This window comes from Marmota marmota, unplaced genomic scaffold (genome assembly GCF_001458135.2).
Source record: "Marmota marmota marmota unplaced genomic scaffold, marMar, whole genome shotgun sequence".
NCBI classification, from domain to species: Eukaryota; Metazoa; Chordata; class Mammalia; order Rodentia; family Sciuridae; genus Marmota; species Marmota marmota.
Window position 1 is genome coordinate 10,045,696 of NW_025999949.1, and position 17,441 is coordinate 10,063,136.

General features: G+C 37.3%; 1 protein-coding gene across 2 annotated transcripts in view; it reads left to right on the plus strand.

Moving 5' to 3' along the window:
• The window catches only part of LOC107142769 (nonsense-mediated mRNA decay factor SMG5-like), an 81,419-nt gene that overhangs the window by 43,485 nt on the left and 20,493 nt on the right, over positions 1-17,441 (plus strand). For both annotated transcript variants that reach the window (XM_048802030.1, XM_048802029.1), the window contains one exon: positions 8,622-8,793. Coding sequence is in view for 1 of the 2 variants with exons in the window: in XM_048802029.1 (XP_048657986.1) it covers positions 8,622-8,793 (172 nt within the window). In the remaining variant the exon portion in view is untranslated. The remainder of the gene's footprint in view (positions 1-8,621; positions 8,794-17,441) is intronic.

Here is a 17,441-nt window from a genome sequence, read left to right on the forward strand (position 1 = left end):
GGGAGAAGCATGAGATGAGGCTGAAGAAATAACAGCAGATAATTTGGGAAGGTCCAGGCACTAATCACATAAACACTTCTCTAGTACTCACCTGAGCTGGGTTTTATACATAAATATGTGTTAAATCTTTATAAGAACTGTCAAAGGTGGAGGTATCATTGTCTCTATCGATAGATGAGGAAAAACAGTGGGGTTAAGTTAACTTTCCCAAAGTCATGCTTGTGGCTAGGCAGGATGATGGAGGGGAATTCAAGCAGTCTGTCCAGCATGTCTGGGCACCACACAAGCCTCTCAGGGAATCTTGAGGACAGCCATGACAGTGGCCAGAATATATTTTTAACAGGTCATTGAGCGCACTCTGGGAGATGGAATGCATGCAGGCAGGTCTGGAGGCAAGGGGAGGGTGTAAAATCAAAGGAGGAGATGAAAGGAGTCCTGTCTAAAATTGATGCCTGGGGTAACTTAAGGGAAATCCTGAAATTTCAGATCTTCTGTTGCATACTTGAATGGGTAAGGATACAAATCAACATATAGCTCTGTGTTTAGTAGGACTCGCTGATAACTTCTGGGTTCCATGAAAATACCCCTGGAATTTAGCTTAGGATAGGAGGAGGAGAGCTAAACTACTCATATTCTGAATGAAAGGTAGGAATCGGTAGTTGTGGATAAAACATGAGGATAGTGGTGAGGGGGAAGGGGTAAATAAGCACCTGAGACTGATGTCAGGAGAAGGCCCGCAGAGGAACAAGGCCAACCTGTCGAGGGGGGTAATGACAGCTAAATTTTGGGAACTCTAAGGTGGACTTTATATTTGTAGTTGGTTTATCTTCTTTGGTATCCTTTACTGCTAAAGTTTCAGAGCTGGTCTCCCAACTTTACTGCCTTTTTATTAGTAATAGGTGAAGAAATACAGGGACAGAGGGAACGAGGAAGGAATGAAGCAGGGTACTGGTTTGAGAACTCAGTCCTAAAGAGGCTTCATATGGCTCTGGCAGTAGGTAAAGCAGAGCTGGAAGGTGCTTTGAGAGTAGACTGAGGAGTGGGTATGGGTCAGAGGCACCAGAGGAAGGGAACCTTGGAGAGGTGAAAAGAAAGACACTTGGGTAACCTGAGCAATAGCAATGAAATGTAATTATTCTAGTAACAGGAGTAAGAATGTTTTTGGCAGAGCAAAAGTATATCAATTGGGCTGGGGATGTGGCTCAAGCGGTAGTGTGCTTGCCTGGCATGCATGTGGCCCGGGTTCGATCCTCAGCACCACATACAAACAAAGATGTTGTGTCTGCTAAAAAATAAATATTAAAAAATTCTCTCTCTCTCTCTAAATAAATAAATAAGAAATATTAAAAAATTTTCTCTCTCTCTCTCTTAAAAAATGTATATCAATTACTGCAGGCCATATATATTTTTTTGGGGGGTGAGGGGTCCCAAAGTATGCACAGGGGTGAAAACCCCTCTACTTCACAGCAGCTGAAGGAAACAGATGTAAATGACAAATTGTGGAAAAGCAATAGGTAAGGGAACCAAACAATCCAAGTGGAAGGATGGGGTTGTCTGCTATGGTCCTGGAGAATCCATGCTAAGGAACAGTGAGCTTGGCAAACAGACAGATGTGTCAAGTGTGCATAGAGATATATGCAGCTTACAAGCCCCAAAGGCCTATTATGTGGCTCTGAATGTTACACATATTCTGTTTTTCTCTCCTCTCAGTCATCCAGTGAACTATGCACTGTTGTCATCCTTTTTATACACATGAAGAAATTGAGGCCAGGGATGATTAGCAAGTAATTGTTCCAAATCACACTGCTGATAAATGGTAGAGAAGGTTTTTAATCCCAAATCCTGCTTGAATCCTAAACCCATTTCTACAGCCATCATGCCAGATAGATAAGCCACCCAGGTCAGGGGAGCAACGATTTTTCTAATATCAGCACACAAAAGGCATGTGTCAGTCCACGTGGCTCACAGCTAATTCTGCCAAGTCCTGTTTGAGGTACAGAATGCTGCAGGCATTCTCTATGGATTGGAAAGCTGAGGTGCAAAAGGTTCAGCCTGTATAATTAGGATTCTGCATATTTGTGGGATAGTTTATTAAATTCTGTTGTAAACTTTGCAGAATTTTTTTGTCCACTTAATTGTCTCTGGTCTCAGAAGAAAGTTGTCTATGAATATTAACTATGGAAAACAGTTCTTGAATAATAAAACGAGAAGGTGCACTTTCCAGTTGTTTTATTCCAGTGCTGTTCAGCTTACAGAGAGAGCAAGGGAGCACGGATTTCAGATTAATTGCAGTGGAGCTCATTGAATAAACCATATCAGTGGTTGCATTACTCATGGGGGAGCACTTTCCCTGAATCCTTTCAAAAATAAATTTACACAATGTCTCCAAGGGTTCACATCCATATTTTTAAAAAGTTCATTTTCATAATGCTATTTTGGGGCTATTTTTCATTACTCAGTATTAGCTACAGAAATGGTTCTCTTTGAAAGCCCATGTTCTGAGGGTCTCACACACCTGAATCTGGTGCACTAGGATCTGAATCTAGCACTGGAAAGTGGGTGCAGGAAGTGGGCCTGACTGAGGCTACTCTGAAGATCCTGTATCATTAGTGGCTGAGAACATGCTCGAACATGCCATTACCTTGCAAATATCCAAGAATATCAAACCTCTGATAAAGTTTCATTCATGTCTCCCGTCTCATTGAGGTTTTCTAGAACTTATCATATCTGGGCTTCATTATGTCTGCCAAGAGGCAGGAAGGACAGATAAAGGAGAGATAAAAACAAGGTCATATCTTACCTTCCTTCCACAAATAGCATATGAAAAATAACATTCTAATTTTAGGATCAAATGATAAGGAAAGGGACTAAATCTATTGCAAAAGGTGCATGAATACAAATAAAATGACTTAGAAATGAGTTTTCTGTTTCATTGCGCCACCCCTTATCTGGACAGATTTAATATTTGAGGAGCGAAAGCCCTGTTTTCTGAGTATTTCTTGGGGATGGCTGCCATTTAGAACTGACTTTTTTTGGTACCATATTTCGTATTTTTTTGGTACCATGATCCTGGGCCAAGATCTAGGTTTCAGGAAGGAGAGCAGTAGTTTTAGATGCACTTTTTATTATTTAGGTGCCTTCCCTAGGTTTTGAATTATTGTGACAAATTATCCAGTTCCTGACTTCTTATCTTTTCATGTTGTCCCTGTTATCTTTTATTTTTCCTGTGTTCACATGGTTCAGAGACTCTTGTGAGAGTGGGCAGCTGCTGCAATAGAGTTAGGATTTATCTACACTCTTGAGCAGCTTAGGTTCTCAGTGTTTCTCGCCTTGTCTGCCCTACCTTTTAAAGAACCCCCCCCCCCCAAGCTTCTCTTTTCTTTCTTTGTGTCTGGATATGTGTTCTGATCCTGGTAGCTGTATGACCTTGGGCAAGATACTTAACTTTGCTAAGACAAATTTTGCTCATCTATTCAATGAGAATGTCATTTGCTATCTTCAGTGAGACTTTGAGACTTGAATGAGATGGGGTATGTGGAGCTCTTGGGGCACAGCGAAGCCTTCTGCACAGGCTTATGAAGTATTAATGAACAGCCCATGCCACTCTCTAATGTATGTACTTTTACTTCTTCCAATTTGAAGTTCCACAGTTCAATCTCTTTGAAAGGTTTCCATTATCTCCTTAATGCACTGTGCAATCAGACATATTGTTCCTGGTAGTCCAGTAAGTCTGGCTCCTCCAAGCCTTCCTGAGAAGTGGGTCTCTAAAGTCTGCTCCTGGCTGAAGGCTGTCTTCAGGGAAAATTGCATTGATTTTTCTAAAGCCAGAGGTCAATCAGTTTTGAACTCCCAGGTGTTACATGGTTCACTGATGGCACACATCTTTATTAGGCATCTACTCAGGGCTGCCTGTTGGATATCTCTTCTCTGCCTTTATAGACCCACTCTCCAGCCCTCTCTGTGACCCTGAGTTTGAACTGAAGAGACTGATGGCTTTCTTTTGGGTTCAGTCTCAGGGAGCCTCAGCTGGCACCTGATGATGGAAGAAAGGTCAGGGGAGACATTGATTCTCCTGGCTTTCCTCAAAGGCGGTCCCCAGACTGGAGCGTCTCTTCTCTGCAGGTTCGTGCTTTTGCTAGGTGCTCCTCTTCACACAACCCCTGTTTTCCCTTGGGTTCCAGTAATACATCCACATTGTCCTTCAAGCCTAAGAGTGACAACAGCACTCCTCAGTTACCAGCCCCAAATATGGCATACCTCTATGCAATAGAAGTCATGAGTCAGTCACTTGCTAAATAGCATCTTATTAAACTTCCTCCAATTGCTCCTGTTTTCCTGTTGGGACCTTGATTAATAGATAATAAACAAGCCATGAAATACCTTGCCCTTATAGAGTTTATATTCTAGAAGGGGAAAACAGATAATTAAAAATTAAATAAAACAAGCAAAAAAATACCAAGGAAATTATTTTTGTGAAAAAATTGTTTGATGGTGAAAAACTAGTGAGGTACAGCACTAGATAAGGTATAAGTGAACTTTTTAGAGGCAGTGATCTGTAATTTGGGGCTGGGTTGACAAAGCCCCAAGGGAGTATAATGTTCAGGTAGAAGAAAACCAGTGGCACAAAGGTCTTGATTTAAAAATGAGAAAACACAAAGAATTCAGAGAAGGCCATAGTGGCTGGACATAGAATTCAGAGAGCATAGGACCAGGAAGTCAGGAACATAAGAGATAGACCAAGCATCATGATGCCCAGTCTAGCACTGGTATACGCAGCCCTTGAGGAGACTTACTAGTGATGCACATGTACCAGGATTGCTTTGTTACATATGTCAGATTTTTATGCCTCTCTACCTAAAGACTCTAGAAAGGCAGTAGATCAATAACAATTTCTTCCCCAATGGAAAATACAAGTCTTATTTGTATCTCTGAGTTACATTTCTTAAAGTATTTTATTATGTTTTTTTTGAAGTTCTAGGCCAAACATTCTCCCCAGCCTTCAATTCTTTTTTAAAAAAACATGCCTTGGGCTTCTCTATTTCAGCTTGCCGCTTCCCATCTCTGTGCCTGTCATCTGAAATGTCTAGACCTGGGATTGTTTTATGGCATTGCAAAATTCTCTTCCAGAGAGCCAGTCATGCTTGAAGCTCATTACTTCTCAGATAGTGTCTCCCTTGTGGATTTTTCCCCTTAAAAAATGTAGAATCATTACCTTTGATATGATTGTAAAGATCAGAACCCTCACCGCAGGTGTCCAACTCTGGTAAAACTTTCTTCTCTCAGCCGGCTGTGTTCTGATCCCTTTAGCCCTGTCCACAATGCACTACCATCTTTACAACGCTGGTGGGAGCCTGCGGCACAGTTTCTGAATCTATACAGCTGAGTCTGCAACGGTATCTCCCCCCATTCCAATGATCACAGAAGAGGAAAAGGATCATCTTTGGGGAAATTTTTAAAAATTATCCTTTAAAATAACTTTAACAAAATTTAAAATAAAAGGACATATAAAGTATGTTTTCTCTTTACATAAATCTTTTACAAAGGCAGGGATGTTTTTGATGATTGAATCAATGTTTAGAGCCCATAATTCTATTTTATCAGTTTACTTTGCTCTTTGGATTAAGAGCATTTTGCAAGAAAGAGTTGTATTTCTTAATCTAATATTTAGGAAAGGAACTGTTGAAACATTAGAAATTCAGAATAGTACAGTTTTTGGGGAAGAGAACTTGCCCAATGAAGGACACTGAGTGAGGCAAAAATCACTGGTGCTTTTCAGAATTCATTCCAAATTTGGATCCTTGACTTCCAATTGAAATTTTGGGGACAGTAACAAATACAGAACACTCATAGTCATTTTCATACCAGAAAGAAAGACATGGGACCTGTCACAGGTGTAAATAGGTTACTGATATCACATCTTTAGTGATTTTGGAGTTCTGACTTAGGCATTACTGCACAGTAACCACTAGATGGCAGGAGTGAACAACATAAAAAATAAACTGCCTTCCAACATTTGAAACCAATTTTGAGTGTTTCCTTTTCTCCCTTCTCCATTTCTCATAAACTCTTGTGTTTCTTTTCATTCTTCCAATCTCTATATTCTTCATTATATTTGCATTTCCAGATATAATTGTAAATAACTGGTTCTTTAGAGTTGGATCTGCAAACCAGTCACATATACTTGTAATTTAGATACTAAAAATGCAAAAAGCATTTTCTCTAATTTAAGAGGTCTTTCATAACTGCTTTGTACTTGAGCTGGGGATAAAGCTTCAGAGGCTATCAAAGATTAGCAAGACTTCTGCTTTCAGTACCACGATCTCACTCTCTGGCAGGTGGGTGCGTGTACGAGGATCAGCAGGACAGAAAATAAGAAAGAAATGCAGAGACCTCTGGGGCTCTGTCTGAACTGATAAGCCATATTTATCTCTGTAATATTATCAAAGAAGTGTTTTGATAATGATCAAGATGCTTAGGTAAAATTATCTGGAAAAAAAAACCCCACCCAAACAACCAACTAAAATAAGACAAAACAAAAACTCAGACAACACAATTCACCTGCGACAGCACTTAAGAAATGAGCTACCACCTTGCTAATCCATTTAATAGAGAAATCTGTTTGAGTGACAGCCTTGTAATAGAGCCCCATGTGCGAGTGTGATTTAGGCTTCTTCTTCTCTCTCCTTTTTGCAGTCATTGTTGTTCTCTGTTCAGTAAATCTTTCTTCCATTTATTTATTTACTCTTGTATTCTCAAGGGCTTTTCCTTTTGAAGACTAGGGTTCTGGTTTCATAAGCAAGAGAATTTGAATCTGTCCTCTAATCCTTCAATTATTTAAAGAGAGAGCGTCTTCAGAGGTTAGTGCTACCACTTGGGGGTGCTCCTTGAACACTGTTGCTATCAAGGGGTTTGGCCAGATTGATGGTCATAGTTCTTAAAACTGGGGGGAATTATGGCATTGAGAAAGAGATGACTTTCCTCTCTTCCTTTGTCTGTGTCTGTTTTTTAGTCTCTGTCGCACATGCACGCACATATCCCCAAATACACAAATGAGAGAAGAAATCACACTTAAGCTAGTTTAAAAAGGAACTTACCCAAACCAGATGAGATTATTTTTATTGTCATGAATGTACTGAGTGTATTTTTTCCTAATGTAGAAGTTAAGTACCAAGCAATCCTCTACAGGAGGTTAAGGGAGAAGAAAAGACAGCAGGAGGGAAGTTGAAGTAGAAGTTGGAGAGGTATCATTGTGGGTGATGGTTGAGGGGTACAAGCAGATCATGCAGGACCTTTTGTGCCATTTCAAAAATGGGCTTAACTTTGAGTGACAAGGAAAAGCATTGAGGGATTTGAGCAGAGAAATGGCAAGACCTGACGAAGGATCATTCTGGCTGTTGTTTTGAGAAATAGGTTATAGTAAGCCAGGGGTGGAAGCAGGGAAATAATTTAGGAGAAAGTTGCAATAATAAAAGTGAGAGTTGAAGGGATCTTGAAACACACACACACACACACACACACACACACACACACTCACACACAGAGTTATTTCCTTCAGGAAACTTTTGTCCAGTGGGAGGGTTAAGTGAACAGACTGCTATGGTACAGGTAAGTGCTGCCATACTGGCAGGCACAGGTTATGAACAAGGAAAGCATGTGGGGCTGTTGGGAGAACATTGGAAGGTCCCTTCACCTAGCTGGGTAGAGACTGAGAGAACCAGAAGTCCTCCCAAATAGGGAGATAGTGGGGCCCTAGAAATTTTTTTCCTCTCATTTTAGGACTCATATTAGAACTCAGAAAACTTTGATGAGATCAGCTTCTTATAGATCTTCAGAGTCATGTTCAGCAGAGTTTGGCCAATTTCAACTGGGACACATCAATTTTAAGAATGGAAAGAGCCCTCTAGTGACTTTCATCTATCCCTTTTACTTCCTACATTTTCCAGAACATTGACATAGAGCTTTGTTTTGAAAATTAAATATATTTGAGCAATATACTTTTTTTTGAAATGTTAATTGTCCAAATGAATATGTACTAATATTGTCTAAAGAGTTCCATCAATCAAACAGGAATGAGTTTTGTTTGCATTTCACCTCTTGTCAACAGTAATGACACGTATATAGAAAAGAAAATGATGAGACTGGAACAAATTTTATTTCAAAATAAAATAATTACTTTTAGTGGAAATAGTCCTTAGTTTAGAGGTTCCTATTTGATATACTCTTCTGTGTGTGTGTGTGTGTGTGCACTCGTGACTCTATTAAAAGATATCTGAGATGCCAACTGTAGATATTCCAGGCCTTGTGCAACAGACTTGATAATGCAATTTTCACCAATAAAATCTTTGTAGCTTGTATATGAGTTCAGTAAAATTTTTAGGCACCAGTGTCTCCTTACTCTAATAATCTAAAAATCCCAGTCTGCTTTGGGTGAAAAAGAATATGGCAATTTCAATTTTTATAACCTTACCTTAATTAATCTCTTATCTTTTCTGTGGCCACTGGCCAAATTGGTACACATGTGGGAATACAGAATGACTTTTCCTTTTCTGAATACTTTTTCAATCTCTTTTATTACCAAGGGCTCTTTTATCTGACACCCTCTTCCTTCTCTTCTTGTTTAGATAAAAATCCCACAGTTTATTCAGAGTCCAGCATTACTCCTGCAATACTACGACCAAACTACTACTTACTACTACTATTACTACTACGAACAACAACAACCATTATTTACAGGACAATTACTGTATTCTAAGAAACACCTATATCATCAAAACAACACTACAACCCTGCAAGGTAGATGTTTCTATTCTTTATTTTACAGGTGAAGAAACTCAGTAGACCTGAGGGTCAAGTTTCTTGTCTAGCTCAAAGAAAGAGTAAAATCAGTGTTCCAGCCCTTTGTGATGGAGTGAAAATTCCAATGCTTTTAATCATGGTGCTGTGATGCGTAGATGTTCCTGTGAACCAAAATCTCATTGTTCAAATACGAAAAATCTCATTGTTCAGTTACTATCTCATCAGTTTATAATTATTATAGTGGATAATAAACTCTTTAAAAATAGAAGCTGTTTTTCATCCTCATAAATGTACATCACAGATTTTAAGTAAATATTTGCTAAATAAATGGGGAGATAAACATCCCTTAGAGCTCTTTGAAATGCACAAACAGTGTTTTGAATCTCCAGTAGTGTTTTGGTCAGTTTGAAAATAGACCCATATATCTAGAAATTTTAAAAAACTACCTATAAAGAGTCACAAAAGCCAGATTTGGAAATAAAATTGGTTGGTAGCAAATCATTTTGTCATTAATACTTCTGAGCAATAACCACTGGTATTACTGTCAATGATTAGGAATTATATGACATGGTTCTTAATTATTCCTGAGAGGTCACTCATTTTATTTCACCAAATAAGTAATTGTTACAAATAAAGGGAATATGTTAAATTTTCTTTGGTGTTTGATATATTGGATACTCTTCACTAATATTTATTTTAGTGTTCTGAGAGTAGGTTATAAAGGTCTTCATTTCTGACAAATGTAATTTTACATTTGATATAAAAAAAATTCCGAAGTTTCCAAATCATGAAACCTGATATAGTATGTATCTTTTTAAATTACATTTTTATTTGTTCTTTTTAGATGTACATGATAGTAGAGTTTATTTTTATGTACATACATGGAGTGTAACTACTTCTAATTAGGATCCCATTCTTGTGGTTGTACATGATGTGGATTTCACTGTGGTGTATACATGTATGAACATAGGAGGGTTATACTAATATGGTACATATCTTGATGCACAATACTTGGAAATTGTCACCTCTACTCCTCTCTTTGGGGTTCCAGTTTATGTTCTGGAGATTCCCATGTTTTTTATTGATTCACCATTGGTTTCTATCTAGTATGGAAACCATTCCAATTCTCTTGCACTTTTGATCTGTAAAATATACCTCACAATGATTTTTCTTTAGCAAATATTAGGTGAGAAATTAAGCAGAGAAGGAGAGAGACATGTACAAAGACATGTAAGGGAATAAATATAAAAGAAATCTTTTTATTTGTAAAGGAATTCAGAATAGATCCTCTTGAAATCAAATGAAATTAGTGACTACAAGATGTGAGTTTTATTATCAAAAACTTAAAAGTATTTGGAAGTTTTGAGGAACACTAACAGTCGAATAGTTCTTTGATAATGATGGGTACTATTGTATAAACTTTTGTTGTTATACAAATAAAGCAGATAAAGCCAGGTATGTCTGAGAAGAATACTGATCACACCAGGGTGGTATAATCTGTAGAGCAGCTCTAAGCGAGGTGGAACAAAGCCCTGTCATTTTTGCAGGAGATCACATTTACTTTAATTTCTCTTTCTCAGATTCCTCAGCAGGGTCTCAAATGTGAGTGCTTGGTATTACTTTTGCTTTTGTTGTTCAAAATGATAGGATTAAGACTTGTCTCCTTTATTGTATGCCTATTTCTTCCTTCGACTTTTAATACCATGTTTAAAAACAAAATATATGCAATGCCTTCTGGGGATGGATAAAAAAGTAGAAAATACAATACTGTGAATCTTTATAAAATCCCATTAATTCATTCATCTGAAAACACTGGAGCAAGCTGTGTACAAGATGTGTGGCAGGTGCTTACGGGTGCTATGGAGATGAACTCAACACTGTCTCTTCCCTTTATGGGTTACCAGCTTAGACTGGGGCTTCCCAGTAATTGCGTTTAACAGTGTATGAAATAAGCACTGGAAGAAAGTTGCCAACAAAATATGCTTTTTATGTAGGGAGAGATTATTTTTTGGCTGGTTCATGGGGAAATGGTGCCTGAACCAGCATTTCAATGATGAAAAAGAAGGAAAGAAGTCCTTCTGAGTAAAGCAAATAATTGGGGAATGAACATCGCAGGGCATGCTTGCAGACTGATGCAAAGGCAGTGTCTATGTCTGTAAGAACATGGGTCAAATGGGGGATGGGAAGCAAAACAAGACATTTGCCTGGATGGGTGAATTCATTCATAGGTGAATTCATTGCCAGAGAATGAGGAACTATGAAGGGGTTTCTGTGCAGGGTATTAACAGATTAAATCAGTATGTGGTAATATGAATTTGGTGCCAGCATTCATTGCTGAGGAGAGAAAAATTCTGGGCATTTAATTACAGGACAGTTGCAATGGGCTAATTGAGTGGTGTTAAGGAATAAACTTGGCTGAAAGTTGACATTTTCGGCTCTGAGGTCATAATTTGGAGAGGGGATGGTCTAAAATAATAAGGAGAATGTTTGCATGCATGGATCCATCTTCATTTTTTCTGTGAACAGTTGAACACTTAGTGTGTGCCAGACCTTGTGTCTATCCAGGTTTGAAAGATGAATGAGAGGAGCTCATAGTGCAAAAAGGGAGACAGATAGAATGATAATTCAACAGTCATACACATTGAGAGGATTTCCTTTCCTCCTAGTAATGCCATCAGTTTTCTCTTATCATCCTTATTTTCTCCCTTGGGTTGTTATAACCAGGCCAGAATCAGGGCCAAGTGAGTGATGTACCATTTTGGTAAAGAGGTTGGTTTTCAGTGGATGTAAAGGGTGTTTTTTTTTTTTCTTCCCAGATCCTATTTACTGCCTGAGGCTTCATTGGCTGCTATTTAGCTAAGGATAAAAGAACCCAGACAGTGGAAGATGAAAGGAAGTGGAGGGGGAGGCTTGAAACCCTGCACAGAAGCACCTAATTGGCTAGCTTCCAAACCACCTCAGGCTTCCGCAAGATTTGACAAAGCATTACGATCTTGTTTTCAGGGACTGAACGTCTTTCAAAAGGGTGATAGATCCTCTTGCCAGGATAAAACAGAGTAGAATGAGCCCCCTTAGCCTACAACTGTCATCAATTTACTTTATTTGGACAGCAATCCACTGATGAAGAGGGCCTGAGCTTCTAAAAAAGAAGAGAAAAAATGCTTCTTTATTACTCACCAGTCTTTGGGCTCTGTCAGCAACACTGGGAGCACTTGCCAAATAAAATGATTTAGCAGGTGGAAAGTAGTTTATAAGTGAAGTTTCCACCCCTTCCCCGTGGAACGTAAACGATGACTCAGACACCAGCAGTATCTCGGGGTGTAAATGAGATTCTTTGGGTTGGTCTTCTGAGTTGGCTCATTGGCACAAGATGGAGCTGGGTTTTGCACTGACTGGATTAATGAGACACTCTGAAGTATAACAAGGGCACAGACAAGTGCCAGGCACATAGAAAGTGCTTAGCCCCTAGGGAAGGTCCTTTATGTGCTCTTTGTTATACTATCTCTTTAAGTTCTCCATTGCCTTCTCCACTGTGGCAGAAACAAAAGGAGAGAGACCTTTAAAAAGAAGACATTGTATTGAAAATGAAGCAAAACTAATTATATGACCCCACAGTTAAGAGTGCAACTTTGTAAAGTCACATGATACATATCTACATCTGTCTATATCACATGTAAGATGTATTTGTCATTTTAATCAAAGCATTTTATACTGAAAAAGAACACTAAATTACCTTTCCCCAAAATCAAGTTCATTTCATATGTGATAGTTATTGGACAAGATCAATTTTATGAATGAAGTGAATTTATCTTCGTTTTCTTTTTGTTTGCTTTCTTTTTTTCAATTTGGCCAATTATTAAATAAATCCAATGGATGAATTTAAAAATTTTGTACATGTTAATTCAAATGATGTATATCTTATGTTTTTTCTCTTTTCAAAGCAACAACAGACTAGTGTTTTCAAATTTTGATGCCCTTTTAAATTGTTAGTATTTTACTTCTAATTTCAATTTCCTTAGACATAGTTTTAGCCCAGAATTTTTCAGACTGATTTTTAAAATTAAAAAAATTGCAAATTAATACAAGGGAGGAAAAAAAAAACCCATAAGACTTAAAAATGGTCTTCAGAAGTTGTTTATCCTTGTTTGATTTCCCAGAAAGGGTCTCACCATTAGGTGTTCAGGTTGTTCTTCAGTTATGTGCACGATATTCTGAGTTTTTAATTATATTTGAAATCACTGCCAGTACTCCTGTTTTAAAACAATAAAAGGACATCAAAAGGTCATTTAATAATATGTGCTTTAGAAAAGCAGTTCTTCCATGCTTTGGTTGGGAACATCCATGGCCCCCAACTAATAATTTCTACAGATTTTTACTGAACATATAAACTTTCTATTATATTTTAAGCATGCACATTCCCTTTCAATTTTAGTGAGAAGAAAAATTACCCAAGAAGAAGAATTACCAAGCAGTTCATTAAAAATGGAGATTTCCATATTCTATCCACACAGATTCTAATTTTGTAGGTTTGGGGAGGGTTGTTGAGTCCTCACTGTTAGAAAATCCTCTTTGGTGTTTCTGAGGACATTCAACCTTTGGAAAACACTGTGTCTGGGCTTTCGAACCTGGTCTTAAGGCAAATGCCACTCAAATGCTCACTGTTCCATTGTGTCCTTCTGTCTCTCATAGTATTCACTCACCTTTCTGCAAACACAAATCTCAGCATACCACATTCTTGTTAAAAATAAAGTAATTCATTTTTGTGGTTTTCATATTATAATGTAGTTCTTTGTAAATTTAGAAACAGTCCAAATTACTTTTAATTTCTTGGTATGAAATTTGCATAGGGATGGAGGAATTTCTCATGGATGATTTAATATTTGGATGAAACAGTAGATAATCACCTACCATTCAGACTTGTCCACAGTGCTTTAGAAATAGAGGAAGAATCTGCAGAGTTTCTTCAGGAAGGGAGAGTGTTTGGAATAATTTAGAATCAATGCTAAGCCATTTGAGGTTTAAACTGTTTAAAATTGATTAACAGCAACAGTGTGTCTTTATTTATTTATTGCTTTCAAAAACCAAGTGTAGGGCTGGGGATGTGGCTCAAGCGGTAGCGCGCTCGCCTGGCATGCGTGCGGCCCGGGTTGGATTCTCAGCACCACATACAAACAAAGATGTTGTGTCCGCCGAGAACTAAAATAAATAAATATTAAAATTCTCTCTCTCTCTCTCTCTCTCTCTCTCTCTCTCTCTCATCTCTCTCTTAAAAAAAAAAGAAAACAACCTTTAAAAAAAACAAGTGTAGCCTCATTTGAATGGGAAGATGGAAAATCAGGAAAATTTCAAAAGGGACTTCTTTTTGTCACTAATATGTGTGGTGTCGGTAGGTGAAATGAGCCATCAGTCGCTATTTGAGAGTTGTTATTTGAATTATTTAAACTGAACTGCTTCAAATTTGATGGAAGAAATATCTACCTGATTTCTAGAATATGCTGGACTGGAGTGTCCAATGGAACTTTGTGCTTTGATAAACTTATTCTGTATCTGTGCTGTCTAATATGGTGGCTGCTGGTCACAAATGGTTGTCTGGAACTTGAAATGTACCTAGCACAACAAAAGCACTGGATTTTAAATTTTATTAAATTTTAATGATTCAAATTTAAGTAGGTTCATGTGGCTTATGGTTACTGTATTATATAGCACAGGTCTAGACCACGCATACAGACTTCATCTATAGCCATAGAACTTAACCTATACCAAGCCCATAGAAAAAGCAAAGTCCTTAAAAGAAGTCAAGTTTCTTTAAAACATAACTGGAATGATTTTATTTAATTATTTAAGGCACTCTTCGGTGGTGAAAAGAATAATGTAATGGGCATCAGTTTTTGTCACCATTTAGCAGTGTTGTCTTTGGAGGAGACACTTAAACTTTGGGTCTTTATTTTCCCTAGTGGAGTAGAGAGAGTCTCCAAAATTTCTTTTTACTCAGTCTTCATTATTTACATGAAGTTTACTAAAAGAACACAGAGAAATCAAGCATATCCTTTCCTTGGTTTGCTGCTTTGTTTGCTACAGAGTTTTTCTTTGTGTGGACTTCTCCACTTTCGCAGTTTCCATTATTATATCCATACATATGCACCCCAGTTCTAATCTCTGCATATGACCTCTTACATACAGGGTCTTTAAAGAGTTCAAGTTAAGATGAAGTCATTAGGATCGACCCTAATCCAGTATGGCTGCTTGCCTTGTATATGAGGAAATTAGGACACAGACCCATGGAAAGAAGACCATATGAAGTTGCCCGGAAGCAATGGCCATGGGAAAGCCAATAAGAGAGAAGAGAGGCCTCAGAAGAAAAATTGATGCTGATGACCTCAGACTTCTAGTTTCCATAATTATGAGAAAATAAATTTCTGTTGCTTAGGTCACCCAGATTGTGATACTTTGTTATGGTAGTCCTAACAAACTAATATATCTAAAACACTGAACTTAATAGTTTCACCAGATTTAATTATTATTGAGATTTTTATTTCATTTTTATTTTCTCTTCAAGGGTACAGGCATCTCACATTAAGGAAAAGAAGTCCAAATATTTGAATAAAGTATTACATGGTGTTTAGAGCTTTGGACTTTGTTGTATCTATTATTTATTCCTTATATATTGTTCTTGACAAATCTTATTTATTCTTACCTTGCTACTAATACTAAGGTTCCATTGTCTTGTATTTTTTTTTTTTACTTTTCTGCTTATTCAAATTCTAATTAATTTCTGAAAAGTGGTCCAAATGGTCTCTGAGTCCAGGGTAAGCTATTTCTGTTCTAAACTTGAAACTTCCATTGCATTCCATATAGGACAACACCTAGCTTATTTTGCAGAGTACACGTTCCTTTTCTTATTGATATTCTTTCAAATTCCTTGTAGCAACATTTTTGTAAAGAACACAGGTAATAGTCTCAACTCTTCAGCTCTGAGATTCCTTGATGACTATTATTTTTTATATTTCTTCAGATATTCAGTGATCATTGAGCATTTACTCTATGTAAGACACTGTAATTATTGACTTTGCAGTTTGTTTGGGATGTACACAGAGCCCTAGTCAAATTGTGTTTTCTTCTTACTAGATTGCTTGGTTGGGTAACCATTCAAGCATAAGAAGCAGCTGCTTGATTGTACATGTTATTTAATATTGATTCAAACAAAACACTTGTGTGAATGTGAGTAACTTTGAGAGTTTGATTTGTACTGAAATAATTTGGCCTATTAAATATAACTTTCTTTTGATTATTCATTTTTGAAACAAGACATGTAATAGTTGACTAAATTAAAAGAAGTCCTAAGTTAGTTTAGAAAATCAGAAATTAATATCAGTTTCAGAGAGGCTGAGTTCAGTCTATTAATATTGAATTTTGTTTTAGTTACAAATGATTATTTTCTGTTTATCATATATAAGGTACTAAAAACTTTATTAGAGGAAACATTAAGGGGCATACATAGTAACTCTCCTTTTATTTCATAATGCTATTTCCCCCCTTATTTAAATTACATAAATTTCTGAAAAGAAGAATTTTAAGTGGGAATAAAGGTGGGTCTGAATGGTAATGGTTCCTTCGTCCACAACTTTTGTAAATTGAAAAGCACATGGGAATTTTCCCAGGAAAGAAGATGAAAGAGAAAATTGGAAACCATAAAAAAGAAGAGCTAATTTCATCTCCCTGTTCAATTCACATGTCAGATGTAAAACAAAAATGAAAATAAACAAAAACCAAAAAACACAGGACATAAGGATGTCAAAACCTCTGCTTGAAATTCTGTTGATTTGATACATAACTTTGGAAAGTCATGAGGTGAATCAGTGCCTACCTGAACCTTCCAAATCTCAGAAAATGGAGCCGACTATACCTGATGGATATAGAGTGAAGGTAGGGAGGAGGCTAAGCTGAATTTACATCCTCTTCTGTCCTCAGCATCACATTGAGTCAATAAGACATAAGGGCCCTAGGAGGACTTCTGGTTCAATGCTCTTATTTAACAAATGACAGTAATGAGGCCCAGAGGAGTTAAGATCTGGGACAAAAGCAGATGTTTCTTAATTCACTTGAGTGTCATTTTCGCCTTTTAGACAATGGCAATAATTAACACTCATTCGAACTGGAGCTACTCTTATGTACCAAGTGAGTAACTATGTTTTTTAAATATCTAAGTACATTTCTGCTGAGATCATAAGAACTAGATATTTGGAAATAATAGTAAATAAGTGGATGGGGTTGGCTAATAAAAGGGTTAATTAAAACAATAATCAAAATTTAATAGGGGAAATTTTAAATTATGCAACTTCCAGTGAAAAGTTCAACTCTATAATTGCAACACATTGTAGACCTGGTAGGAGAGTGTGGCCATTAAGATCAAGGTAGAGTCAGGCAGAAAAAAGTTCAAATACTTGCCAGACTTTTACTACTTATGTGCATTTGGTGAAATTTATCAACCTCAACTGTCTCAGTATCCTTGTCTTAGACTTGGAAAAATAACTCTTGCAGTATTATATTTGCATAGCATGAAACATGCTTAGGAGAGTATAAGAGGCAGCCTGAAAGACTAAATCAGTGAGGTCCCTGTGTAAGGTCCTCTCTTAACTATGGGCTGG